The sequence below is a fragment of the Dipodomys ordii genome, unplaced genomic scaffold, assembly GCF_000151885.1.
Source record: "Dipodomys ordii isolate 6190 unplaced genomic scaffold, Dord_2.0 Scaffold26, whole genome shotgun sequence".
Taxonomy (NCBI): Eukaryota; Metazoa; Chordata; class Mammalia; order Rodentia; family Heteromyidae; genus Dipodomys; species Dipodomys ordii.
The window spans coordinates 6,488,021-6,515,629 of NW_012267242.1; the positions used below are offsets into that span (position 1 = coordinate 6,488,021).

The window sequence follows — 27,609 nt, forward strand, 5'->3', positions numbered from 1 at the left end:
GGAGGATACCATGCAAAGGCAAGGGCAGAGACTGACATTACACACACAACTACAAGCCAGTTCATTCTAAGCTTGCTAACAAGTTCTAGAAGCTGTAAGAGTCATGGAAGGACTGTTTCCAGAGGCCTCCAAGAAAGCAGGACCTAGCCAAACCTTGATTACACACATCTAGCTTTCAGATGTTTGGATACAAAGTTCTGTATCCACAGATACATTTTGCTATCCAGTTTTCAGTACCTAGTGCAGTGCCAGTAAACCTGGCAAACAATTGCTCCATGTGTTCAGATCCACACATTTAGACAGGGCAAGAAGACCTGGAAGAGAAAGGGGAAGGTGTACTTCTTCTTTCTGATGAGTCAGCACATCTCCATCACCTGGACTGTGCTGAGTGTCCTGTATCCTTACCAGTATTGTCAGATATTAGTGATTATCTCCTAACTCTCTCTGTTCTCTGGGGCACTTTATCCTCACTGGGCTAGGGTAAACGCCCCACCTCTGTCTCTTCATTTGTGCCTTCTGAACATACTGCTTCTAATCTTTGTTGAGACATTGCTGTCTCCTGACTGTGCAAGGAACTCATGGATAAACAGGGACCATCTCACTATGTCCACAGCTGGTACTTAATATCTGTTGAACTACACAGGAGGAGATAAACTATAAAATACATGAAAACATAAATAAAAGAAGCCTCAGAAGCATGCTGGAGTTTCTGCAGTTGCTTGGTGAAGGAGTTAACTAGGAGATAATCTCTACCTCTAGTTAGCAGGAATTTGTTTTGGCATGGAGGGCTAAAGGCTCATCTGCAGTCCATGAAAGCTTTCTGGGGTGTGGCTGTTGAGTGGTGTGTTGAGGAATGAGTTGTTCATCTCATGGAGAACCACTGAACACCGCAGGAGCAGTTGTGTGTGCTCATTTGAGTGATAGAGGAGTACTAGCAGGATTTCAACCCAGAGAGACAGATTCCTCCACGATTAAATCAATAGATATGGAGATGCATTCCTGATGCCTGTGTATCTGCTAGTTCCAGTAAAACTAGACTATAAGGATTTGTGGTGAGTTAAAGAAGGTTGTGTTTTGTTTTGCTTTGCTTTCTCTGTCTTTTGGGAGGAGATGGACAGTTACTCCCATTCCATGGTCATCCTTAAAGCCCCTTTGTATGCTGGGCCAGCGGCCCAGCCTACCCAGGAATCATACAGGGAATGCAGATAAAGAAATCTGACTTTACAGGGAAAGTGGGCATTTCATTGAAAAGCTGGACTTCCAGGTTTAAAACTTAAGAATAAAAAAGGTCCTTTGTCCTTTGGTCTGAGGACTGTTCGTTTGTTTTTGGTGTAAAAACAGAGAAGAGAATAAGGATGGGGTTGAAGAACTGGGAGAGAGTGATGGAAGGGGTGACATTGTCCAAAAAGAAATACACTCTTTACCCGGTTCATGTAACTATAACCCTTCTGTACATTGCCTTTAGAATAACTTTTTTATAGATCATGGGGCCTGAACTCTGGGACTAGGCGCTGTCCCTCAGCTCTTCAACTCAAGGCTAGTGCCCTACTACTTGAGCCACAGCACCACTTCCAGCTTTTTCTGCTTATGTGGTGCTAAGGAATTGAACCTAGGGCCTCATGCATGCAAGGCAAGCACTCTATCACTGAGCCACCTTCCCAGCCCCATAATAACAGTTTTTTAAAGGCAAAAAAGAGAGAGGGAAGGAAGGAAAGCTTTTTGATGTGGTTATTAAAGACAAAAGTTTAGGGTCAGGTGCTGGTGGCCGCTTAACTACTCAGGAAGCTGAGATACAGAAGACAAGGCTTTGAGGGCAGCTGGGAAGAGATGGCCAAGAGACTCCATCTCCAAATAATCAACACCCACCCAGACTGGAGATGTGGTTCATGTGTTAGAGTGACAGCCAAGTGAGCAAGTGAGCAAGCTGAATGAACACAAGACCTTGAGTTCAAACCCCAGTGCCAGTAAAAAAGAAGACAAGGATTTAGGATAGTGAGAGAATTTGTTGTGGCAATATTATCTAGCTTACATTTCCCAGGATGGAAGGTGAATCCAGGATGACAGGATGGTTGGTGGCATGTGTTATATCATAAAGTAAGAAATCCTGAATCTATTTGGAATCTTTTGAAAATGTTTTTTGGCCAGATAAGGAGTGTAATTATAACATTAGTTCACCATCATTGAATAGCAAGCACTCTGACTGGGGCTGGACTTTCCTATGATATTCAATCCATTCAACAAGTGTACAAGGTAGTCTTGAAAAATCATGACTCCAGGAAGGAGTGTCATGGGTTTTGCCTGACTCCAGAGCCTCTGACTGTCTTCAGTACACCTGTAATTCTCTAAGACACTTAACACAGCCGCATGGATACTTAGATCACCCCAGGGACCACTGAGGAAAGGGGAATGGGTGGGCGGGGGCCTAGGTGAGCAGGACTCCTGACTTCTCATCTGTGTGTATCCAACACACGCACCACAGTGTCGATAGAAGAAACAGCCAACCAGCCAAGAAGCCAGTAAAAATCTAGGGTCTGGTTTGGGCCCTGTGGTGTTTAATATGGTTTACTATGATCACTGCCCAGAGGAAGCCAATGGATGTTGAATTGCTGGTACCATGTAGTAGGCAAGGCTAACTTAATATGTCAAAGAACAAGCTTTGGGCTGGGAAGGTGGCTCAGTGGTAGAGTGCTTGTCTTGCGTACATGAGGCCCTGGGTTCAATTCCTCAGCACCACATAAGCAGAAAAAGCCAGAAGTGGTGCTGTGGCTCAAGTGGTAGAGCGTTAGCCTTGAGCTGAAGAGCTCAGGGACAGTGCCCAGGCCCAGAGTTCAGGCCCCACAACTGACACAAAAAAGCAAGCTTAAGTTCCAGAGGGGGGGGGGAACCTGAATCAAAAATAGAATTCAAAATTGTCAAAGGCACATAAGTCATTTGAATTTGTGTTTAGAGAGTGAATTTCATCAGTACACACTACATTCATAGTGTCAGAAGTGCTTCCTGAGCTAGCAGTTTCTGCATCATGTGGGAAGATATCTGAAATGCAAATTCTGGGATCCCAACTTCCCCTAGTGAACCAGAAACTGTGGGGATTGAGCCCAATAATCTATGTTAGGAACCTTTAAGATGTTTCTGAAGCAGGCTGAACTTGGAGAACAATCTTTCCTTCCTCCTTGCCTTTCTCTATTTCTTTCTCTTCATTCCACATCATTCCAGAAAGGAATGGGAATGGAAAATTGGATTTAACAACAGTCTGTGTATAAGAACAAAAGTTTTATTTTGCAAAAAAAGAAAGAAAACCCTTTTGCTTCAACGTGATGGTATAATGTAACTCCTGCCCAAATCAAATTATTTGCATTAAAAGTAGTGGCCAGCCAGGTGCAGTGATGCATGCCTGCCATCCCAGCCACAGGGGAGACTGAGGTCAGGAGACCATGTTCCCAAGCCAGCCTGGACCCAAAGAGCTCACAAAACTTCATCTCAGTGGAAGAAGTTGGGTGTGGTGGCATACACCTGTCATCCTACCCACAATGGGAAGGGCAACAAAGGAGGATTATGGTTTAGGCTTGGGACTGGGCAAAGATGGAGTGGAGGCTGACTCAGTGCTAGAACCTACCTAGCAAGTATGACACCCTGAGTTCAAACTCCAGGATGGTAAAGAAAAGCATATAGTGACCAGAGCAAGGGAGCCACAGTTCCTCCTAGCTCACATTCCCATGAATTCTCTATATTCTGCTAGACCTGAGGGGGAATTTTTGGAGGAACTAATTTTGAGAAGGACTAAGAAAAGGGGTGGGATGGGGTGACAGGAATAATGGAGCACCATGGACTTTTCCTGAAGGAAGATGCTTAGGTAAACGGTATCTTGTGATAGGGACTGCCGTGGATAGGAAAGGATTTCACAACTTGCAAAAAGCAACATTGGAAAACTGTCCTCCCTGAGTCCTGCTTCTTCCAGCAGGGCTTTGGTAGTGAGAAATCGCACATCAGCCTTATTGTCTTTTTGTTATAGAAGGTAGGGAATGAGGCCATGATGTCTACCCCGTAAGGGGAACAAAAATGTTTATTTGGAAAGCTAAACTGATTGTTCAAATGCGAGACAAAGACAACTATTATTAGCTGGGACTACTTGATGGAAATTTTAAGTCTAAGATAAAGAAGAATCTGAACTATTTGGATTGTCCAAAAGTGACCAAAGTGACCTTTCTTGTCAAGTCATGAGTTCATTTGTCACAAGAGGCCTTTAGACAAAGAGAGAGGAGAGAATGAGTTGGTTGGACTGGAGCAGATGGCTTTCCGACATGCCTTCTCCATGCCAATGCTCGGAGACACTAAAGGGAATAACTTGGGGCCAGGCAGATTAGTGGGGTAATGTTCACAAGTGAGCCAGGATAAGTGAGCCTTTACATCAGCATTTGCTCATGGCTCTGTTCAAGTCACTACAAACATTGAAGCATTGGAAGGCATTTAAACATCAAATACACCAAGTACAAGTCAGGCCTTGGTGATCCTAGATATTCCTGTAATCCTAGGTAATTCAGGAAGATGAGGTACAGAGCATCACAGTTCCAGGCCAGCCTGGACAGTAAAATCCTCGAGATCTCATCTTTAAAATAACCAGCCAGCATTAAATACAGTGAAAACAGGGGTTATACTGTGGGGGAGGGACATACAAGGCAACAAAAAAAATCATCTTATAAATATGTTAGAAACAATAGCAAGCAAGAAAAAACATTTGAGTCCTTATCTTGGGGCTCATTTCGCCTAACATCAACTTATCTGACTGTTTCTGCTTGTCTCAGACATATACTAGTTATTGCAGATAAGGTTTGATGTTGGTATAATTTGGGCAGGGGAAGGGAAAAAACAAATTGTTTAAATAGGGATACAGGTGGACCTATTACAACAATGAGATGTACAAAACGTTATGGTGAAAAACGAACTTTACAATTTTGGCAGGGGGGGTGGTAAGATGGCAGAGCAGGGATGGTTATGGGAAACAAAGGAGGAGGCAACAATGCTTGATAAGAAATGTACTCATTACCTTGCTCATGTAATTGTAACCCCTCTGTATGGTATTTTCACAATTTTAAAACCTTATTAATAAAAAAAAATAAAATAAACCAGCCAAAAGCAGAACTGGAGGGATGGCTCAAATGGTGGAACACCACCTGAGCAAGTAAGCCAAGAGAGTGTGAGACCCTGCTTTCAAACTCCAATACTACCAAAAACAATAGAATAAAAGAACAATATAAAAACAATAACACGAAGTGCATTTCAAACCAGGATGGACCAACACCACTTAACCTGGGACTTTTTTTTCTTCTCTCCCTCCCTATTATCAAATTCTCCTTCCATAAGAAGTCTGATTGGATTGGCCGCTTGGTTCTCCATGTAGCCACTTATATCTGAAGATGGAAGGTAACATTGAACTCTCGTGTTTTCCTCCAGCGCTGCCCTGTCTCATAGGATATAAGGCATGTCACACCTTGGTGTTAAGCCAAATCCTGAGTTGCTTTTACAGCATTATTGCTTTAAGGCTATTTTTTTTCCCTCTGGCTATAATTTTCTACAGGTAGACTGTTACTTCTTTTTTTCATAACCCCCAAAGTATTGGGTAAAACGAACCAGTTTCACCTCTGTCTCCTCCCTGGTGGGCTGCATTTCAGTGAGGGAAATGAATGAATACTCTTATGTAGGGCTTTTGTAGGTCAGCAAGGAGCTTAGCACTTTTGCCAGGGGTGCTCTGTGGGTATTTTTCCCTGTGTTACATTAGAGTGCATCCATTGGCACAAGGTAATGCAGGAAGGTGGCATTCCATACCTCTGTGGGGTGTCTCAGCCACAGATAGCTGATTCTCACTTTTTTTTTTCAAGCCCCAATCCTGGGGCTTGAACTCTGAACCTGGGTGCTGTCCCTGAGCTCCTTTTGCACAAGTCTAGTACTCTTGAGCCACAGTGCCACTTCCTGCTTTTCCCGTGATTCACTGGAGAGAACAGTTTCATGGACTTTTTTGCCCTGGCTGGCTTTGAACTGTGACCCTCAAATCTGTCTCCTGTAGCTCGAATTACAGGTGTGATCCACCAGCTCCTGGCCGCTGTCACCTTTATGCATCAGAAATCCTCTTTTCTTCTAATTCAGCCAGGAGCTGTTGTTCCTGAATTAAAGAAAAAAATGAGTTAAAGTAGAGGATCTTAAAGACATATGCGAAACCAATCTATGTGACTCTAGGTACAGAAACAGAACTTTATATGTGTAGTCAGTACTGAATTTGAACTTGAAATCCTGGCTAGGCAGGTGCTCTACCCTCTAGTTTGTTTGCTTTAATTTAATTTAATTTATTTATTTATTCATTTTTGCCAATCATGAGGCCTGAACTCTGGGCCTGAGCACTGTCCCTCAGCTCTTCAGCTCAAGGCTAGCGCTCTACCACTTGAGCCACAGCGCCACTTCTGGCTTTTTCTGCTTATGTGGTGCTGAGGACTTGAACCCAAGGCCTCATGCATGCAAGGCAAGCACTCTACCACTGAGCCACCTTCCCAGCCCTGCCTCTATTTTATTTTTAAGGTATGTGCTTACTTCTGAACAGGACTGGCCTCAGATGGCAATCTTCCTACCTAAGCCTCTTTCATAGCTGAGACTACAAATGTGAGCCACTATGCCTGGCTCATTTATTGAGGTCATGCTAACTTATTGTCTGGGCTGGCCTCAAACTATGATCCTCTGGATCTGTGCCTCTCAGATGGCTGGGATTACAGGCAAGAGCTACTGTGCCCAGCAAGTATTCTGTTTATTTGCTTAAAAGTTTTTATTTTAAGGTTGGGTACTCAGAGGTTGGTTCCTGATTTGGTAAGCATTCTCCACTTGAGCCATGACTCCAGCTGAGATAGCGAATGAGAGGCCAAGGGCTTTTCTTTGACATCATTATTCCAGTCACCTATCTGTGTAGTATGTTTTGCATAAAACGCATCCATTAAGTATGGTATATGACTTCTGTTTTTCTTTTTTCTTTCTTCCTTTTTTATTTTTGGAGTGAGGAAGTTTAGCAAGTTCTAAGTGACCTGAAGTCAGGATCCTTCGAGACCTTCGGCATCTTGTTTGGTGGTTATTTATTTGATAGCTGTCTCTTTTACAGGTAAAATTGTGAAAACATGGGTTGTGGTGAAATGTATGCAGAACAAAAATTACCTTGAGTTTCTGCTTTACGTAGCCCAGTGGCCTCCAGTGTAGTCAGTGTTGTACAGCCAACCCTGCTATCCATTTCCAGGGTTTTACAAAGACCTTGTACCCATTACCATCTTTCTGATACCTGGTAAGCTTTATTCTGCTGTCCATCTGTGAATTCGTCTATTCAGGGCACTGATACAAGTGAAACCATACATTTGTCCTCTAGTGTCCTCTCATGTCTGTCTTTTTTAATTAACATAATGTCCTCAAATCCATCCAATTGACTAATATTCCACTGTGTGTATGTAATACATTTTGCTTACCCATACCTTTATTGATGGATATCTGCTTCTTTTCCCCCTCTTCTGGCTATTGTAATACTGCTATGAACTTTGCTGTACAAACGTGGAGTCCTGGCTTTGGATTCTTTGGGGAGTAGAATTGTTGGATCGCACAAGTAATTCTATTTACTCTTTTGTGGAACTGCCAAACTATTCCCCCTTCCCCCAAAACCATTTTTCCCCTCAAAGAGACTCATCTTTGTGAAGACTTTCCAAGACATTTAGCCATTCACAGAAGTAACAGTGCTCTTTACTTTTGCTCCTGCAATTTCATCAGTTTCTGTTTAATTCACTTGCGCAATTGAATAAGAAGTCTTCAGTGCCGTGAGCTGCATACAAACAGCTGGCATCTGCTTTGCTTCCCACTCCGTGGCAAGACCAGAGAGAAGCTTGGAGCCTGACTTCCCAGCCAGGAGCTCTGGCATGCTGTGGGCTCACCCAGCACAGACACCAGAACACCAAGCTAGAGGACAGGGATGGTTGGTCAAAAGGAGGCCAGGGAAGAGAGTTTCTACTATTTGACCAAATTATCTTTGTTTTGATCAGATATAGATAGACATACAGAAGCAATGAGGAAAAACCTGTTAACTTTCAATACTCTTATTTCAAACCTGTTAACTTTCAATACTCCTATTTCAAGAACGGTGGACAGCAGAGGCTAAAACAAAATGGAAAGTCACTTGGTCTAATGGTGTTTTCCCCTTCCCTTCCCTTCCCTTCCCTTCCTTCCTTCCTTCCTTCCTTCCTTCCTTCCTTCCTTCCTTCCTTCCTTCCTTCCTCCCTCCCTCCTTCCCTCCCTCCCTCCCTCCCTTCCTCCCTTCCTCCCTCTCTTCCTTTCTACCTTCTTGTCCCATTTCTCTCTCTCTTTTCTTCTTTCTTTTCTTTCTTATGCTGGTATTGTGGCTTGAACGCAGGGTCTGGGCATGGTTCCCTAACTTTTTTGCTTAGCCTTTTCCCTCAAGGCTAGTTCTCTCTCTACCACTTGAGCCTCAGTTCCACTTGCAGTTTTTTTGTTGGTTATTTAAAAATAACTATCTCATGGATTTTCCTGCCAGGGTTAGCTTTCAACCACCATCTTCTAATCTCAGCTTCTTGAGTGGCTAGGATTACAAGCGTGATTCACTGATGCCCAGCTGATGTCTTTTTCCTGCAACCTCTTGAATGTAGGAAAGAAGCAGGAGTCTGGCAGCAGGCTCGCCCCCCTCCATGTCCTCCAGTCTCACGTCATTGGGGTAGTACACAGGAGCTAAACCCTGTGTACAGGATGCGGGAGGCTGCTCCTGCTCTCAGGTGGCTGTCAATATTCTGGGTTGAGATGTGATTAGAGTATTTTCTTACATTATATTTAGTATCTTTAAGTAATTGTATAATGGAGTTTCAGGTCAACTTGCTAGTTTACAAGTACAGTGCACACAGTGTGTCTTCATCAATGGCATCCCTTTCAGTGTTCCTTTCCAGCCCTCCCAACCCTCCTATACCCTTGATTTGCCAGTTTCAGGGGTTATGCATTGACCATTATAACTTCATTCCCCTCTCCCGCAATGAGAAGGTTTACTAGACAGTTCTGAAATGAAATCACATAGCTGAAGGAGGAATCCTTTTATCTTACAGCAACTTCCTTTGTGATAAAAGGTTTGGGGAGGTGGCCCTGTGAATAAAGGTCTAAAGGTATGGGGTTTCTTTAGCTTAGAGAGAAGAAGCAAGCATGGTGAAGAGGACTTATTAATAGTCTCTGAGACTATGAGGGATACTCTCTGAGTGATAGAAAGCAGCTGTTTCCTGTCTCCACCAAAAGCTGGATAAGAAGAATAGAGTTCAATTGCAACAAGTGGGTTTAAGAACTCTCTGCTCATAAAGTTCAAGACAATAAACCCACGAGACAAAAGTCATTTCTCTATTTCACAATTGTGAAGCTTACTGTCTTTTTTTGGAGTTGTTTATGCATAGGCTATTCTTGAATATTAAATGATTTTTTTTTATAAAAACCTTTCACCAGGTGAAAGAGTCTGAGGTTGTCCTGCCTCTGAGTCTTTCAGTGCTCCATAAAGAGAATTCCCTGCTCTTGAGTCTTTACTGAGATTTAAACTGAAAAAACTTGGGAGTCTTTTTCCTTGATTCTGGCTTTCTTTTGAAAGCAAGAGAACCCAGATTCTCTCTTACTCTAAGAGGTAAAGATCATTCTCACAGTTTTGGTAGTTTGTATCTTTCCATATATTTGGTCAGTGTAGTCATGATGCTTGTGTGTGTGTGTGTGTGTGTTGGTCCTAGGGTTTGAACTCAGGGCCTAGATGCTGCCTTTAGCATTTTTTTGCTCAAGGCTGGTGTTTTATCGCTTGAACCAAGCTCTACTTCCAGTTTTTTTTGGTGGTTAATTGGAGATAAGAATCTGAGGGAAACCAGGCAGCCTATGTGGCTTTGGGTCTTGAGTGCTTTGCTTAGGATAATGCTTTCCAAGTCTTTCCATTTCCTTACCAATGGGGGAGTGTCATTCTTCCATGGTTTCCCTCATTTGTAATCATTAAAATGTGCCAATAAATCTACATGTAAACCCAATGGATTATACCTGGACATGATTAATTGAACAGCAGTGGAAACATTCTGAACTCCAAGAAATAGAAACAAGAGTTATGTTTGTTTTTTAAATTGTACTGTTTACAGTTATTTCTTTTTTCTTCCTTTTTCTCAGTTGGTTTATTTGCTGTTGTCAGTTTTTGGTTTCTGTACACTTTGTCTTATGAAGTTTATCTGATTTGGGGCAGGAAAGGGGAATCGCAGAAATGGTGGGACAATGGGTGAAGCAATTCAACAATGATACTCAGTAGACACTATGTTGGAAATGAACTACAACTTGGGGTGGGGGAAAGTGGGAGCAGAATGAGGGATGGTAACACTGGCCAAAGAGAGATGTACTGATTAGCTTGCTTATTAACTGTAACTCCTCTGTCTGTCACCTTTATAATGAAGTTTTAAAAAAATCTAAAAGTAAAGAACAATAAATAAAATCATGTAGCTGAAGGACATGACCATGCATGGATTTCCTGTAGCTCCAGAAGCCTTAGTTAGGGCCATGATCTGTCTTAGAAAACACTATTGTTCCACGATAGAATTTTTAAAATCTACTTCTAATATTCCCTCCTCAAGAATATACTGCAATTGTTCTTTATTTGCCTGAACTAGAGGTATCTTTTCCAAAGTCTCAATGCTAGTCTGCAGCTTGTGTTTTGTAACTATATTCTTAGACAAGACTGAATCTCCTTGACTCCAACAAAAAGATTAAAAATTCATTGTTGGTGGTAGTGTAAACTTGTCAACCACTTTGGAAGGCAGTATGGAGGTTCCTCAAAAGACTCCACATAGAGCGCCCCTATGACCCAGCAATCCCACTTTTGGGCATTTACACAAATGATCACAAGCAAGACCATACTAAAGCTACCAGCACAACTGTGTTTATTGCAGCATTATTTACCATAGCTGAGATATGAAACCAACCCAGATGCCCCTCAGTAGACGAATGGATCAAGAAAATGTGGTATATATACACAATGGGATTCTATGCCTTCATCAGAAAGAATGATATTGCCCATTTGTTTGGAAGTGGAAAGACTTGGAAAAATTATATTACATGAAGTAAGTCAGGCCCCCAAAAACATAGGTCCCATGGTTTCCCTTATTTGCAATAACTAGTATATGTCTGAGACAAGCAGAAATGGTCAGATAAGTTGATATCAGGTGAAATGAACTCCAAGATAAGGACTCAAATGGTTTCTCTTTCTTGCTATTGTTCCAAACATATTTATAAGATTATTTCTTTGTTGCTTTGTATGTCCCTCCCCCACGGTATAACCCCTGTTTTCACTGTATTTGATTTTGGTATAATTTGTGGAATGGAAGGGAAAAAAACAAATTGTTTAAATAGGGATATAGGTGGACCCATTGTAACAATGAGATGTACAAGACGTTATGTTGAAAAACGAACTTTACAACTTTGGCGCGGGGGGGGGGGGGGGGGGGGGGGGGGGGGGGGGGGGGGGGGGGGGGGGGGAGGGGGATGGGAGGGAGATGGGAAGGGATGGGAAGGGGAAACAAAGGAAGAGGCAACAATGCTTGACAAAAAAATGTACTCATTACCTTGCTCATGTAATTGTAACCTGTCTGTACAGTATTTTCACTATATATATATATATTTAAAGGATCTCAGGAACCGTCCTGATGGGTTGGTGTCAAACCACAATTTTCAGATTGCAGCCTCATGGGTAGCTCAGATTACAGAAGTGAGCTATTGGCACCAGGTCTAGTCATGAGTTCTTTTTTAAAATCTGTCTTCAGTGAGGCTGAATACTATGTGTATTTGATATATGCCATAGTCACTGATATAGTATGTATATTTAATTTGAATATATAATTTATAAAATAGTATGTTAGTTCTAAAGAAGGATAAGACAAATATGATATGAATTAGGAGCATATCCAATATACACAGCTTTATGTAATAAAGCATTGTGATTAGGTGTCAGGTAGAAAAATTTAAAGATGAGAAACATGAGTTGTGGGTATTTTATTAACTTGTAGCCAGTAAGGCAGATGGAAATGTCCAGAAATTTCTTCTCTACCATTGTTCCATTTTTATCCCCTACTATGTTAATTATGTCCATTTATTTTGGTGACTTATTTGTCCAATTAGGGTTTCTTTTCAGGGCAAGCTTTGATTCTCAGAGGATTGACTGACATGAAGCTGAGTCTTTTTTTGTTTGGTTTGGTTTTAAGCTGAGTCTTTAAAGTTGCAGCTATGTCAGTGTTAACTGCATGCATTCCACTGTGTTCATTGTACCAATGCTGGCTGTAATCTAGTTGAAGATCTCTGCTCTGTTGCTGAGTGCTTTCATGACATCTGTCAAGGGGTCAGGGTGAATCATGATCCAGCTCTGACTCTCATAATGTTTTTGGTCTTCAAAAATCCAGCACTCAAGTGGGAAAATGACTTGGGGTGGCTTCACATCCTCCCTGCATTTCCATTTCCTTAATCTGCCTGACAGGAATGTTATAAGGATTAAATGAAGTGAAATAAGGTGCATCAAGCCCAGAGCCCATTGTGCATAGCCCTTGAGTCATGCAACTTTGCTTTAACTCACAGAGGAAACTCTTGTCTTCTACAGGACATGATTTGCCCTAGTTTCTTGTCACTTGGTGGGGTTCATTCAGGCTAGAGGCAGTGTTGTAGAGGAGTTTGTCTGAAATTAACAAGGACACCAAGAGTCCAATTCTATGAACATTTTTTCCTATACTTAAAAGAAAATGTTTGGCTGGGTGTCAGTGGCTCACAGAGGTTGAGATCTGAAGACCCAGGTTTGAAGCTAGCTGGGCAGAAAAATCCACAAGACTCTTATATTTCCAATCAACCAGCAAGAAGCAGAAATGGAGGTGTGGCTCAAGTGAGGAGCACTAGCAAAGCAAGAGTGTGGTACATTGAGCTCAAGCCCTAGTACTAGCACAAAATAAAAAGGACTGGAATCAAGGTTCAAGTGGCAGAATACCCAGCTGTGAGCTAGCAAGCTGGGGAGAATGTGAGGCATGAGTTCAAGCCTGAAAGCCAGAGAATCATCAAAGGGTTGGGGAGGGCATACGAAATGCCAGAGCTTGAGCCCCTGGAACTTGGCATGTGAACCTGGCATGTGAAATGCCAGAGCTTGAGCTCCTGGGTTTGGGAATGGATTTACTGTAGCTCCAGGAGTCTTAGGGTCATGATCTCTTAGAAAACACTATTGTTCCAAGATAGAATTATTAAAATCTACTTCTAATATTCCCTCCCCAAGAACATACTACAGTTGTTCTTTATTTGCCTGAACTAGAGGTATCTTTCCAAAATCCCAATGTCAGTGCTCAGGCTGATTTGCTTTCTGTCTCTCATCCGCCCACTGTGCCAGACTTCTGCCCAAAGTCACGCTTAGATTACAGGATGTGGAATATCTTTATAAATCACAGCAAGTCATTTTGAGAGTAAAACTCCCACTTAGAGGCTTACCCCCAAAGCAGAGGTAGGTCACATATTTTAATGCTTGTAGATTTGGGAAACAAGATCAGGACCTTTTATTCTCTTTATTAGAGGGAGATTTACAATTCAAACACTTCAGCGGGTGAGCATGGGCCCTTCCCTCTTGCCCGTCCCCTGTACCCAGTCCCCCAAATTAAAGAAATAGGGAATCAGGACAAGACCATTAACTTAATAGCCTGGAATTTATGGCTACAGTCCTACAAGGCAAAGTCAAATAATTGCTGTCTCTTTCTTTATAGTTCCTGTCATCTTTCTCATAACACTCAGCTGATTTAGTGGCTCATTGTTTCATGTCCAATGACCTAGGGTTATGTTAGAATGTATATAGTCGTGAATAATAATATGTAGACACACTAGGTGACTAATTTTAGATAATGAACTGGAATAATGGTAAGGGTTTGGGTTTAGTTATGGTGTCAGTTTGCCAACTGAGCATTGTGTTCTTGCTCTTTTCTGCTCTAGATTCTCAAATCCAAGGACTTAACATCACCAACCCAGCGCTACATTGACAGCAAAGTGGTAAAGACGAGAGGAGAGGGAGAATGGCTCTCCTTCGACGTAACGGATGCTGTCCATGAATGGCTTCACCATAAAGGTTGCAAACCATCTTCTCTTCCTCTCCTGGTCATGGGATCAGCAGCCCAAAGTTATTGTATATCAATGACAGATTTCAGGGTGTGAACACATATACAAATGGTCTCTTTGACTTACTGTTTTTCAGACAGGAACCTGGGATTTAAAATAAGTTTACACTGTCCATGCTGTACGTTTGTACCTTCTAATAATTACATCATCCCAAATAAAAGTGAAGAGCTAGAAGCAAGATTCGCAGGTAATTGAAACTTGGTCATCTGCCAAAGTGTGGTGGGGGAGGGAGGTGAATGGTGAGAATGTCTTTTTGGATAAAGTTAATTCACATGTCCAAGTAGGATTGGTTGGTGAGGAATGGGCTGTCATTCATTGGGTCATGATATGCTTGGAGGAAGACCGTAGAAAAGATTAGAGAAAATTGAGCTTCCAGCTTTCCTTTCTCAATGCTGGATGATAACTGGGTCAATACTAACTGGCTCATTCACCTGAAAAATAGATTTCATTGAAGAAAAAAAAGAAGGAGTCTTCTCATTCCTTAGGTTCTGTAGCTCACCTTTCATAGATCAGATTACCCCGCCTTTTTGTAGCCTACACTCAATAGTTTAAGTGGCTTTCCTACTGGATTTTCATAATAGCTTTTAAACAATGTCCAACAAGGCTTCAGTTTTCCCCATGCTCTCCTTCAAGGGAATTAGCCAAAATGCAGGGAAAATGAGACAAGACAAAGGGTTCCAGTCACTTGCTGTGTCCAGTGGTGGCTGGGAGAGGAGAGGTGAGCAGGAAGTCCCTTCTTTCCCACATGCCTGGTATAGCACCAACCTATGCTGTCAGGTGAAGCCATGGGTTTCTCTTCTCCCAGTTCTATCACTCATGACCTCAGTGTACTTTTAGGAGGGTTACCATAGCTCTTGGTCATGGAAAAATACTCCCAGTGGCTGAGAGATTTATTTCAGTCTCCAACCAAGCCACAATTCTCCTGAGTGGGAGATTAAATGCTTAAACTGGCAGTCTCTTGAGCATGCTTTGGGGAGCTCTAGTTTCTCAATCTCAGATGGAATCAGGGAAAATGTTGGGCTTGCCATAATATAAATGAAAAAGCCCTTTCTTCCTAGCTCTCCCAAAATAGCATGAGGTAAGGGTGACTTCTGTTTGACTTGAGTCTCGGTGTGTGTTTCTTAGGAAAGTCTTCTGTGTTTAGCAGTCTTAGGATCAGCATGAACCAGCAGGTCACAAGGCCTGGTCTATGGCTGTGTTTTGGTGTCCAGAGTTTAGACATAGCCTACACTGAGGACTGATGAAAAGAAACTGCCTACATTGCCCTTGGACCAGGGCTCCAAGTCTTCTTCCATAGATCCTATAGAAGACCTTTGACTCTGCCTTGGACCCTGAACTGCCTGCCAACAAAAGCCCTATTTAAAGGTGTTTGTTACTACCTGCAGGAGTCCTATTATACCATGTCTGTTGCCATGGGGGAAATGACTCTAGCCAGCCACCGTTATGTTGTCATCACTGCTATTTGTGACAATAGACAATAGAGGAAAAGAAAATACGTAGCTGATGATGTATGATGAAGGTAAAGCTAAATGTTGATTACCCAAATGCATTTTTTCAAGGTATTGATGGTGCCTCCACATATACCAGTGGTGATCAGAAAACTATAAAGTCCACTAGGAAAAAAAACAGTGGGAAGACCCCACATCTTCTGCTAATGTTGTTACCCTCCTACAGACTGGAGTCACAACAATCCAGCCGGCGGAAGAAGCGTGCTTTGGATGCGGCCTATTGCTTTAGGTAAAGAAATGAAAATACAACCAAATGATTCCATCGGTTTGCTCTTGTTCTGCCTTTGCATTCTTCTTCTAGCCATTGTCCTGGATGGTACTCATTGCTCAAGGCCTGGTATAGGATGGCAAAGTTCCTATGTCTTGTAATATCACCCTCCAGACAGAGGTTAAAAACAGTTGTTCTACTGTTATACTCCTCAGCTTTCTAGTATTAAATCAAGCATGATGGGAGCAAACTAGACCTCCCAAAGGTAATTCCTCAAAAGTACTTTGGTATTGAAATAGAACATGAGCTCTCTGCATCTTTCTGCCTACCAAGTCAGTATTTATTGAGATCTGTGGCACTGATGTGGTAAGACAGGAAGGCCCAGCATTGTCTGAGACTTTTGCCCACACGTTAGAGGGTCTGTGGTCTGATCTTCACAATAGCAGCAATGAGACAGCAGCAGAATCCTGTTGGCCATGCCATAGGCTACAGGATTAGACAGAAATGAGGAAATAGAGGAAGAACTTATTTCTTCTTCCCACACGAATTCATGGAGGGAGAAAATTCTTTCTTATTAAGCTTGGTGAGAGGAAGGAGCTTTACTTTGAGAGTCCTGGTCAGTGCAGGGTCTTCTGTGCTCAGACTACTACAGGCCATAAGGAAAATGATATTGTGTGTGTATGTGAATGCGCACTTGTATTAGGGCTTGAACTTAGGGCCTGCACTGTCCCTTAGCTCTTTCACTCAAGGCTGGCACTCTACCACTTGAACCATAGTTCTACTTCTGGCTTTTTGATGGTTCATGAGAGTTAAAAGTCTCATGAACTTTCCTTCCTGGTCTACCTTTGAACTGTGATCCTCAGATCTCAGCCTCCTGAGTAGCCAGGATATCATGTGTGAGCCACCGGCATTCAGCTAAGAGAATGGCATTGTTTGGTTGTCAGAGCCACTGGTGATACTGCAAGACTCCATTTTTTTTTGGGGGGGGTCAGGTCATGGGGCCTGAACTCTGGGCCTTGGCACTGTCCCTCAGCTCTTCAGCTCAAGGTTAGTACTCTACTACTTGAGCCACAGCGCCACTTCCAGCTTTTTTTCTTTTTGCTTATGTGGTGCTGGGGAATCGAACCCAGGGCCTCATGCATGCAAAGCAAGTGCTCTACCACTGAGCCACCTTCCCAGCCCCCATTTTTTTTAATCTTTGATTTTTGTGATTTCTAGACCAATTAGCAGATGGTAAAATACAGGATATATTCTCAAAGGAAAATATCAGGTTGCAAATAGCTATTGAATTTCTTAAATGTAAAGTAGCAAGGGAGACAAGGTTGTTTTGAAAGGATTTAGTCCCTTTCCATCACCTTCTTCTTTATGTCTAATTATTTGAGGGTGAGGTTGACTTTCTTACTCACAGACAATGCAATCAGGGTAGAGAACTCATAAGGGAACATAGTCTAGTGAATCTCCACAACATTCTACCATGAAGGTCCCTTGATTACAATAAAACCATCAACATGTGGCCCATGATATTTGCTCATTAGATGTAACTTGCATATGTGAATAATCCTTCTGTTAGTTTGTATTTTTTTTTTTACTTTGGGGTGAGGTGGATAGGAAATCATCTTAAAAGTCTGCATTGATTTTTTCTTTTAACAGAAATGTGCAGGATAATTGTTGCCTGCGTCCACTTTATATTGATTTCAAGCGGGATCTTGGGTGGAAATGGATACACGAACCCAAAGGGTACAATGCCAACTTCTGTGCTGGTGCATGCCCATACTTATGGAGCTCAGACACTCAGCATAGCAGGGTAAGTGTTTGGTTAACTTACCTCTTCCATTCTTATGTTTTCAGGTATACCTGCTTGCCTGCATTTCTAACTGAATTGCAATTGAAATGGTGCCTTCCTACCTTGTCACCTGAATGGGTGCTGGACATACTTTCTATTGATGAAGAATAAGAGGAATGTAACACTGTGGTCAGTTAAAGCTGTAGGTCAGAAGCAAGTTGGAAGAATTTTTAAGTTTTCTTCCTTTTATATTCTTTTTTTTTTTTGCCAGTCCTGGGGCTTAACTCTGGGCCTGGGCACTATCCCTGAGCTTTTTTGGCTCAAGGCTAGTGCTTTATCACTTGAGCCACAGCACCACGTCTGGCTTTTTCTGGGTAGTTTATTGAAAAATAAGAGTCTCATGGACTTTTTTTTTTTTGCCCCAACTGGCTTCAAACTGCCATCCTCAGATCTCAATCTCCTGAGTAGCTAGGATAACAGGCATGAGCCACTGGAGCCTGGCTTATTTTATATTCTTGATAGCTAAAAGCACAGATAGGTAAGAAATTTAAAAAATATACCTTTCTGAATCAAAATGCCCATCATGGTTGTGTGTATAGTGAAGATGTGAAGAGACTCAGGTCTGTATTTAAAAAGCTTGGGGACTGTCATACTAGAAAGAATATTGAGGAGCCAAGTGCTGGTGGCTCATGCTTGTAATCCTAGCTACTCAGGAGGCTGAGATCTGAGGATTGGGGTTCAAAGTCAGCCCAGGCAGGAAAGTCCAAAGACTTATCTCCAGTAAACCACCAGAAAACCAGAAGGGTACTGTGGCTCAAGTGGTAGAGCGCTAGCCTTGAGCTGAAGAGCTGAGGGACAGCACCCAGGCCCAGAGTTCAAGCCCCATGACTGACCAAAAAAAAAGAATATTGGGGACTGCAGCTGATTCTTTGTGATACGGATTTCCTAGTGTATCACAATTAAGAACCCGTTTAATCTTTCTGAATCTCTCCGGCCACACTCTTCTCCCCTGTCCCCAAGGAATATCTATACTAAAAACTATCCTTGAAATAATAAGACCATACAAGAAATCTGATATATATGAAATTGCATTGGAATACTAGTGTTTTTGTCATGTTTAATATAATTCAACATACACAAGAATTGGAGTGTTTAATCAGTGAGGCTCAGGATAGAAGGCTGAATTCAGAAGGCAAGTTCTAGGTTGAGTGTTATGGGTTCCCAGCCCAGATTGGCAAAATAATAATGATACTTGTCCATATGCTTTCTCTTGGTGGCTCATGATTTAGGATCTTACTGATGGGAAGGCCTTCACACATTTTCTTGTTCAAACCTTTCATTAAAAAAAGAAAAAGAGTAAAAGTTTTGTGTCTAGATGATGTGGATGACTTACCCAAGATCAAAGAAGAAAATTAGTGACAAGCCAGGGCTCAGATGTCTTGTTTTATAGTCAGGCCCTGGTTTACCCGATCGTACTGAGTTTAATTCCTAAAATGTGGCTGCATGTGAGGTTTCTATTTTGTTCTTTATGCCTCTGTAAATCTCCCTATTAAAGAGGCATTAAAAAAATTGCCTTCACTGCAGGGTAGGAAAATGAATCTCAGCCAAAAAGATCACATAATGCATTCAGCTGGATTCAAGAGTTTGGGGGTTATCAATTATTTTAGACAATCTGAGTTATAAAAATCACTCTCTGGTTCTTATGAAAAATCATGTGTTAGTAGAATATGAAGTATATTTATTTAGAAATGCCTGCGGAGGCTGGAGTTGAAATTGACGAATATGGCTCCCCTTCTTCCAGCCCTTCTCCCAGGTCCCCCGTAGGCTTTGGCACTCTGGACTACCATGTGTTTGGCCACGTGAGGAGCACTTGCGCAGGCCTGTCCTTTTGTCTGCATGCTCTGGCCAGGCTGCTTCATCTGGGCTGCGGGAGCAGTAGCTGTAATGTGGGCAGGGCCCAGTTGCCAAGAAGAAACCTAATTCTCCTCTGTGAAACACAGAGTGAGTGTGTGGAAGCTGAGACCATGCTTGTTTTTCAAGGAGAGAGGAAGAATAACTATGATGGTCACAAATATGTGGTTTGGACAGTTACCCAAGAAGCCAGGGGAGCTTTATAAAGTAGTCAGTGTTGCTGCGCTGAACAGATCTTCTGTCTTAGGCTGAAAAATTGCAGTGAATCTCGAGGAAAAGGTCACTTGTTGTTTGACTAACACATTAAAGGCATCCTTGGAAATGTCAGTGGAGAACGTCCATACTTCTGTTTTTGGTCGTAGGGCTTGAACTCAGGGCCTGGGCATTTTCCCTGAACTCTTTTCGCTCAACACTAGCGCTCTACCACTTTGAGCCACAACTCTACTTCTGGTTTTCTGTTGGTTAATTGGAGATAAGAGTCTCATGGACTTTCTTCCTCAGGTTGGCTTAGAACTGAATTCTTCAGATCTCAGCCTCCTGAGGATTACAGGCATGAGCCACCAGTGCCTGGCTCTATATCTCTATTAGTCAAACTCGCAAATCCCTCTGGGACAGATGGAGATAAAGGTTCAAGATTAATGATAGAATATTAACTTCAGTCTAACCACTACCATTTACCACATGGAAGGTTAATTATTATTACGGCTTTAAGAAAATGCAAAGTAAACAATTCAGAATGTGCATTGCTTTGTATGTCATTCTTTGTACCGTATAATTATGAAGCAATGGATGAAAAATGATCAATGATTATTTGGGGAAGGGTCAGGGGAATCCTGGGGATTGAACTTACTTAGACCCTTGTATTTGGTAAGCCGGCACTCTACCACTTGAGTTATGCCTCCAGCCCCTTTGTTTTTTTTCCACTGGACTGGACCTGAATCCACTCTTTTTCATGATTGAGATAGGTTCTTGCAAATTTTTGCCCAAACTAGTTTTGAATGGCAATCCTACTTTTCTCAGTCTGGATTACATGATATGAGCTCTTTCTTTCCTCCCTCCCTTCCTTTTTTCCTTTCTTCCTCTCTTCCTTCCTTCTTTTCTTCTTTCCTTTTTCTTTCTATCTTTCTAATTTAAATTTAGGTGACATTATACTGCCACTGAAGATAGTTAACACAGAAGATTAGATTTTTGCACACAGGTGTCTTTTCCTGTACCCAAGGGTAAAGTTCTAATGGGACTTGAACACAGCATCTTATTTTTCTACTTTTCCATGCACATTTTTTTCTGGGTCTCCCATATTTGTTGAGTTGTTTTTGTTGGAAGACTTACCATGACTACAGAGTATAAAGACTATAGAATCCCGGGTAACAAGGGAGCTCTTCATATAGGTGACCATTTAAAATGAGTCCTCACTAAACAACTTCAGTTTTACATTTGGGTAGAAACAATATAAAATACTAAGAGGCTTGGAAAGCGGGTATAGTAGAGCAATAATCAGAGTAGACTTACCAAGGAATATAAAAAGAAGAAAAATCACTGAATCAGCAAGTTTATCCAAGTTGATTCTTACAGAATCATTTGTTTAATATATACCAGAGAGAGGGGGGGGAAAGAGAGAGAGAGAGAGAAGAGAGAGAGAAAGGAAAGAAGGAAAGAAGGAAGGAAGGAAGGAAGGAAGGAAGAGAGGGAGGGAGGGAAGGAGGGAGGGAGGGAGCGAGGGAGGAAGGAAGGAAGGAAGAAAGGCAAACAAGCATGCTATGGGGAAAGACTCAAATTGGTGATTGTGTAAGACACATACCATTCTGACCAGAAAGTTCAGTCAAAAAAATTTAATGCCAAATAATTAAAGTTGCCTGTTCAGTGCTGTGACTGATTTACAAAGCAATCTGAAGTGGTTCTTTAAAAGTATTGTTTTTTGTGTTTGTATTTGGTCTGTCGCTATATCATGTCTGCTCTGTGGTGTCCATTCAGGTCCTCAGCCTGTATAACACCATCAATCCAGAAGCTTCTGCATCTCCCTGCTGTGTATCCCAAGATTTGGAGCCACTAACAATCCTCTACTACATCGGCAAAACCCCCAAGATCGAACAGCTTTCTAACATGATTGTCAAGTCTTGCAAATGTAGCTAAGGTTCCCGGCCAAGTGACCAGACAAAAATCACAGTGACAACGACGACGACAACGATGATGATGATGATGATGATAAATGATGATAATGATGATGTCAATGATGTTCACCACAAGAAAACACAAGAAAGCCTTGGTTTATCAGTGTTAAAAATGTTTAGAAAAAGCGGTACCAGTTTGTGTTCTGTTTGTTAAAACTGGCATTGAAAAATAACAAAAACAAAATGGAAGGCTTTATTCCACATTTCACCTCCTTGTTAAGTGAGAGACACAAGAAGCAAAATCTTTGTTTTTAAAGAAAAAATAAACACTGGAAGAATTTGTAAGTGTTAATTATGTGAAAGAAAACAAACAAAAAAATCAAAAAACAAAGCAAAAACCAGGAAAACCTGTTCAGTGGAGTTCTTGTCCATACCTTTGCTATCCCACACCTCACTTGATTTTTCTATATTGCTGAGAAATGAGCAGCCACCCTTCCCAGCCTTAGAGTTAAGCGTGAGTTATTTATTGTGTGTTGCTATATAATGAACGTGTCATTGCCCTTGAAAAATAAAACAGGTGTATAAAGTGGAGACCAGAAATGTATGGCTGGCTGAAGGAATTTGAACTCAAATGAGCCAGAAAAAAACAAAAAGGAAAAGAAAAAAAAAGAAAGAAGAAAAGAAAAGAAAAAAAAAGAGGTCACATTAATGGCAGGAATATCCAAGTGACTTATTACATGACCAGAGCTGGTCTGCAGTAAGATGAAGATACTTGGAACACCTGCTTTGTACCAACTGGCAAAGGAAACTTTGTGTAAGGTTCAAACACTACAATGCTTATGTTAATAAAGAAAACTTTCTGTCAGAATAAGTCTGTTAGATTTTTTCTTCCTTTTAATTGTAAATGGTTCTTTTGCAGTTTAGCAAACCAATGAAATATGGAGATATTTTGACATGTATTGGTCAAACTTTGGATCTTAAAAGTAGCGCTATGCTACAGGATTTTCCTTTGGAGATATATATATATATATATATATATATATATATATATATATATATATAGCCTCAATTGTATTATTCAAATAGATGGGCATAAAAGGTAGTATAATTGAAAATACATCTACAGATCTCTGTTGGAAACTATTAAATCAAAATATTAACTGCATGTAATGTGTAAATTCTTACCTTAATTTTTTGTACTCTGTAATAGTGTCAAGTATGATTTAGATTGGACTTCAAATTTGGGCTCTTAAAATAATTATTCACAATTGTAAAATGTTTCTTTTTGCTAGCCAGTCCTATTGAGTAAAATCCTGAGCTTTTTGACTTGCACTACAAATACATTTTTCACAGTACCTTCTCTTGTGCATTGTCTAGTATCCGTTCTTGCCATTCTTACGACAAGTTATGTGGGTCCACTTTTCCTTCTTTCTTAACTTCCTAAAAACAGATTGATTTGAGTTGAGAAGTCTTCCTTCATCTTCTAAGCATTGCTCCTAATCAAGTCAGATTTAAAATATCCTGTGTGGGAAACACGGGGGACACTGTGGAGACAGACAAGTCTGCAACATGTAGTGTAGGAAAGGCTTAGCATTTGAACTCAGGCTATGATAGGCTCATCTAACTTGATTTAATTAATATTTCACAGAATCTGAGTTTTGTTTAAAAACAGACAGCACAAAGGAAACTTTGTGAGTGAGTGTGTGTGTGCGCGTGTGCACGTGTGTGTGTGTGTGTGTGTGTGTGTGTATGCTGGTACTGAGGTTTGAAATCAGGGCCTAGGCACTGTCTGTTACCTTTTTCATTCAAGCCTAATGCCCTACCACTTGAGCCACAGCTCCACTTCCAGCTTTATGGTAATTAATTGTAGATAAGAGTCTCAAGGACTTTCCTGCTGGTTTCAAAGCATGATCCTCAGATCTCAACATCTTGAGTAAATAGGATTCCAGGCATGTGCCACTGGTACCAGACTCTGAAACGTCGTTTTAAAAATTTTCAGTGTTGGGGAGGATTGAAAGGAACCCATTTTAGATGATTTTCCCCCCAAAGGGGAAAAATTCCAGGTCAGCATAAAAGTTATTTCATTTATTTCCTTGGAATTAAAATTTGCATAGACATTCTTTGAAGGTTGAAAGGGCACCAGCTAAATTCTCCCAGGAGCAAAGTATTCTCTGATTCATTGGAGTGTGGGTTCTTTAGCGCTGTCGCTAGCCCTTACTCTGCTTTAAGAATAATCTGACAAGATCACTGTAGAGGAAGTTCTGCATCTCCAGGTTTGGTAGGAGATGCTTGTCACTTATTAAATTACAAAAGAATAGATAAGACAATAGAATATTTGCAGTTTCACCTAAAGGACAGCATAATAAGGCATGCAAAGAGAAACTATTTGATATGCAATACTTTTTTTTGTTGGTTTTTAAAATTTCCTGGCTCTTAGTGAAAATGGAGAATTTGACTGGCTAGTTAGTAGACGAGAAAAGCCAGAGATAAGATGCCAAAATCATGAATAACCCTTTGCTGGATGTAACCCAAACCCAGATTTGAGCGTGTTGATTTTTTTTCATTCTCTTTCAATGTTTAAAAAAAAAATATTTCTGTGTAGATCACTTTGATTTCTGCAGGTATTTTCCTCTTGGATAAAATTACACTTTTGTTTTGTATTATTTTGTCTTTCTTTATGAATGCACTGATAATATTTTAAATGCTCTATTTTAAAATCTCTTGAGTCTTTTTTGTTTTTGAGGGTTCTGTAAGATCTTTACTTCCCATAAGTAAAATTTGAATATTGCTGCAGGAGGAGAGGGAGAGGGAGGGGAAAAGGAAGCGTTAGGATTGGGTGGGATAGCAGTTTGTCTATGTTCTGCAGCAGTACAATTTTGTGGTTGGCATGGTTTTAAAAAACGGAACATAAGAATAGCCGTTTTGTATCTTGATGACCAATTATGCTGTATTTTAACACTATGTATGTTTGGGGTTTTTTTGTGGTGCTCTAGTGGTAAATAAATTATTTCAATTATGTGTGGCTGTGTTCTTCCTGACATACTACCATCTTGGAGGCTTTTAAACAAAAGAACACCTGTGGAGAGATGTTAGTATTCCTGACTGGAAAAGCAGAGCATCATAAACCTGCCCTTTGCTCCTTTCTGAAATGACATGCTTAAGCTTCCCAGAACATGTCTATCAAGAACTGAAGAAAAGCCTTGAGAAGTATTTATTATATTATTATTCTTATTACTATTATTAATCTTCTTGGGATTTGGTAATTGTTTGAAATTCAGTCTCCTTCCAGCTTGACTGTCTACCAGAAAGAAAAAAAAAATCAGAGAGACATTTGTACCATGATTTGGCTTTCTGGTTCTACGTGCTGCCAACCCCAAGGCCAAAAGCACTGGTCTAGACAGTATCCCCTAAAGCCCCATAACTCGGATAGTTGCTGAGACAGCCAGATGTAACAAGAGCCCCGTGCTCTGGTTGCTCTGGGAGCAGCTACTCGTCTCTCCGTTACCCTGGTACTATTGTGCGTACATACATACACATGCACGAACACATACACATGCATGCGCACCACACATGCTCACACAATATTTTGTTCCTGCACATTTCCTTGGCTCTTACCTTTAAGACTAGATTTCTCAAGTGAGTTTCCAGTCTCTTAATAACTAGAACTAATAAAAAAAATAGTAGTTGTGACTCAGTCTGGACTTTTTTTTTTTGCTTTGTGAAATGAAAGAACTAGTTTGAGCCTGCTGTTTCATCAAAACATCACATAGAAACAAGGCATCTATGGAGGGTTGAAGTCTCATAGAAAATAGCTCCTTTTTCTAAGTCTTGTCTTTGACCTTTTGTACTCAACACAAAGGCAAAGGGAGAGTTTTACAATAAACATAGTCCGTGTGTGTGTGTGTGCGTGTGTGTGTACCAGATATAGCAGGCCTGTTAATGCAGCTCACAACATGAAGGCATTGAAGGAAAAGAAAAAAAACCACCAACATCACTACTACCAACTTTGGAAAATCCCTCATTCATTCCATTTCAATTGTTCGCTGTCAGTGGCGGTGGTGAGGTCGGACCAGGGCCTCCTGCTTGTGTGTTAACAATACTCTATACCACCAAGCTGTACCCCTCACTGGTTCTTTTTCTGCTCTGCAGGATTTTGCCTGTTTGGTTTGGCACCCCTGTCATTAAGTGAATGAACCTAGGAAATGCACGTGGCGTGGTGTTTGCTCTATAATTGCTCATCAGTAAATGGTAGTCTTAACAGTACTTCTCTGCCTCTTCTGGCTTTGGTTTCTAGGCAATTGTGCTGTGATGAGCTGATATATTTGCAGTCTGGGGCTCTTCACCATCTTGACATTAATGTGTAAGATCTCCAGAACCTTATCATAGAGCACCATCAAGTCATCGCTCCTTCGGGAGACTATTCTGAAACTCTCTATATTAACCTTTTGACTCTATAATGGGGCAAAAATGGCTTGAAAAGAGAGGGAATGTTCATTTTAAGTTTTGCTTAAATCTCTCAACAACAACAAAAACAATTCAGAGAGGTTGAGAACGTAGCTTAGTGGCAGAGTACTTGCCTAGAATGCATGAGGCCCTGGGTTCAATTCCTCAGTGCCACATAAACAACAACAAAAAACAATTAAAATTAAAAGAAAAACATTAAAAAATTCAAAGATGCAAAGTAGCTAGACAAATGACCTTCTCTCTAACATGGTCATAATTGGACACCTCACCTATAAGCATAGTTCTCTGCTGAAGGACTTAATTTTGCCCTTCATCCTATGATATGAGCGGGTTTTTATACATCTTCATTATACAGGAAAGTGAGTTGAATCACAATGGTTAAATTACCTCCTCCAAACCATGTGCTTTGTAATATAAATTGAGATGTGCTAGATGTATAAAATATCCACCAAATTTTGAAAACTTGGCGCAAAATATGTGAAGCATAAAATGTTTCAATAATCATTTTTATAATCATTATCTGACTAAGTGATATATATATATATATATATATATATGTATGGGATAAACATGGGATTACATGAAGAATATTATTAAAATCATTTCCCAATTTCTTAAACTTATTATCTAAGTGATATATATATATATATATATATATATATATATATGGGATAAACATGGGATTACATGAAGTATATTATTAAAGTCATTTCCCAATTTCTTAAACTTATTTCATGAGTTGTTAGTTTTAAAATTACATATGTGGCTTCGTTTATGCCTTGATTTCTAGTTCTATCAGTTCTGGTATAATTTTTGGTGTTGTTTTATTTTGTTTTTTTAGACAAGGTCTCACTAGGGAGTCTGGCTGGAATTCATCATGCAGACTCGGTTAGCCTCTAACCCATATCCTCTTATCTCAGCCTCCTGAGTGCTGAGATTAGAGGTGTATTGTACAACACCATGCCTGGCACTGGTGTGAAATTTACAAGCAGCTCTATTGCATAAATAAAGGCTAAGCTACAATTCCAATAAGCTGTATTATCAGTGTTTGTTTTTGTAATTAACATATGATTGAACAGCCTTAGGTCCTAGCTCAGGAAAGCCTGTTTTTATAGGGTCAACATTTGCTGAATTTGGGCAGTGCCATGGAGCTCAACCTACCAATTGTGCTGACTCACAAAGGTGATAAAGACAATACAGGCACTTTATAAACTTCATTGGCAAAGCCTAGGTAAAAATGGATGATTACCTAGAAGCAATGCCCTGCTAAGAGGTGAACAGTGCAACTTACTCCAAGATGATCTGCCTTATCATATCAAATGTTGGCAGCTCCCAGAAACCTTCATTGTTGTGCTTGTGACATTTTTAAGAAACTTGCTTCAGGGAATTTTTTTTAAAGCTGAAAACTGACTGTGCTTGTCTGAGTCA

The 27,609-nt window shown here is 40.8% G+C and overlaps 1 protein-coding gene across 2 annotated transcripts in view; it reads left to right on the forward strand.

The window, feature by feature from the left end:
* The window catches only part of Tgfb2 (transforming growth factor, beta 2), an 83,557-nt gene extending 60,733 nt beyond the window's left edge, over nucleotides 1–22,824 (forward strand). For both annotated transcript variants that reach the window (XM_013015079.1, XM_013015080.1), the window contains 5 exons: nucleotides 14,017–14,149; nucleotides 14,276–14,386; nucleotides 15,759–15,936; nucleotides 17,566–17,719; nucleotides 21,581–22,824. In XM_013015079.1, coding sequence (XP_012870533.1) covers nucleotides 14,017–14,149; nucleotides 14,276–14,386; nucleotides 15,759–15,936; nucleotides 17,566–17,719; nucleotides 21,581–21,739 — 735 coding nt within the window. In that variant the 3' untranslated portion in view covers nucleotides 21,740–22,824. The remainder of the gene's footprint in view (nucleotides 1–14,016; nucleotides 14,150–14,275; nucleotides 14,387–15,758; nucleotides 15,937–17,565; nucleotides 17,720–21,580) is intronic.
* Nucleotides 22,825–27,609: the final 4,785 nt, after the last annotated feature.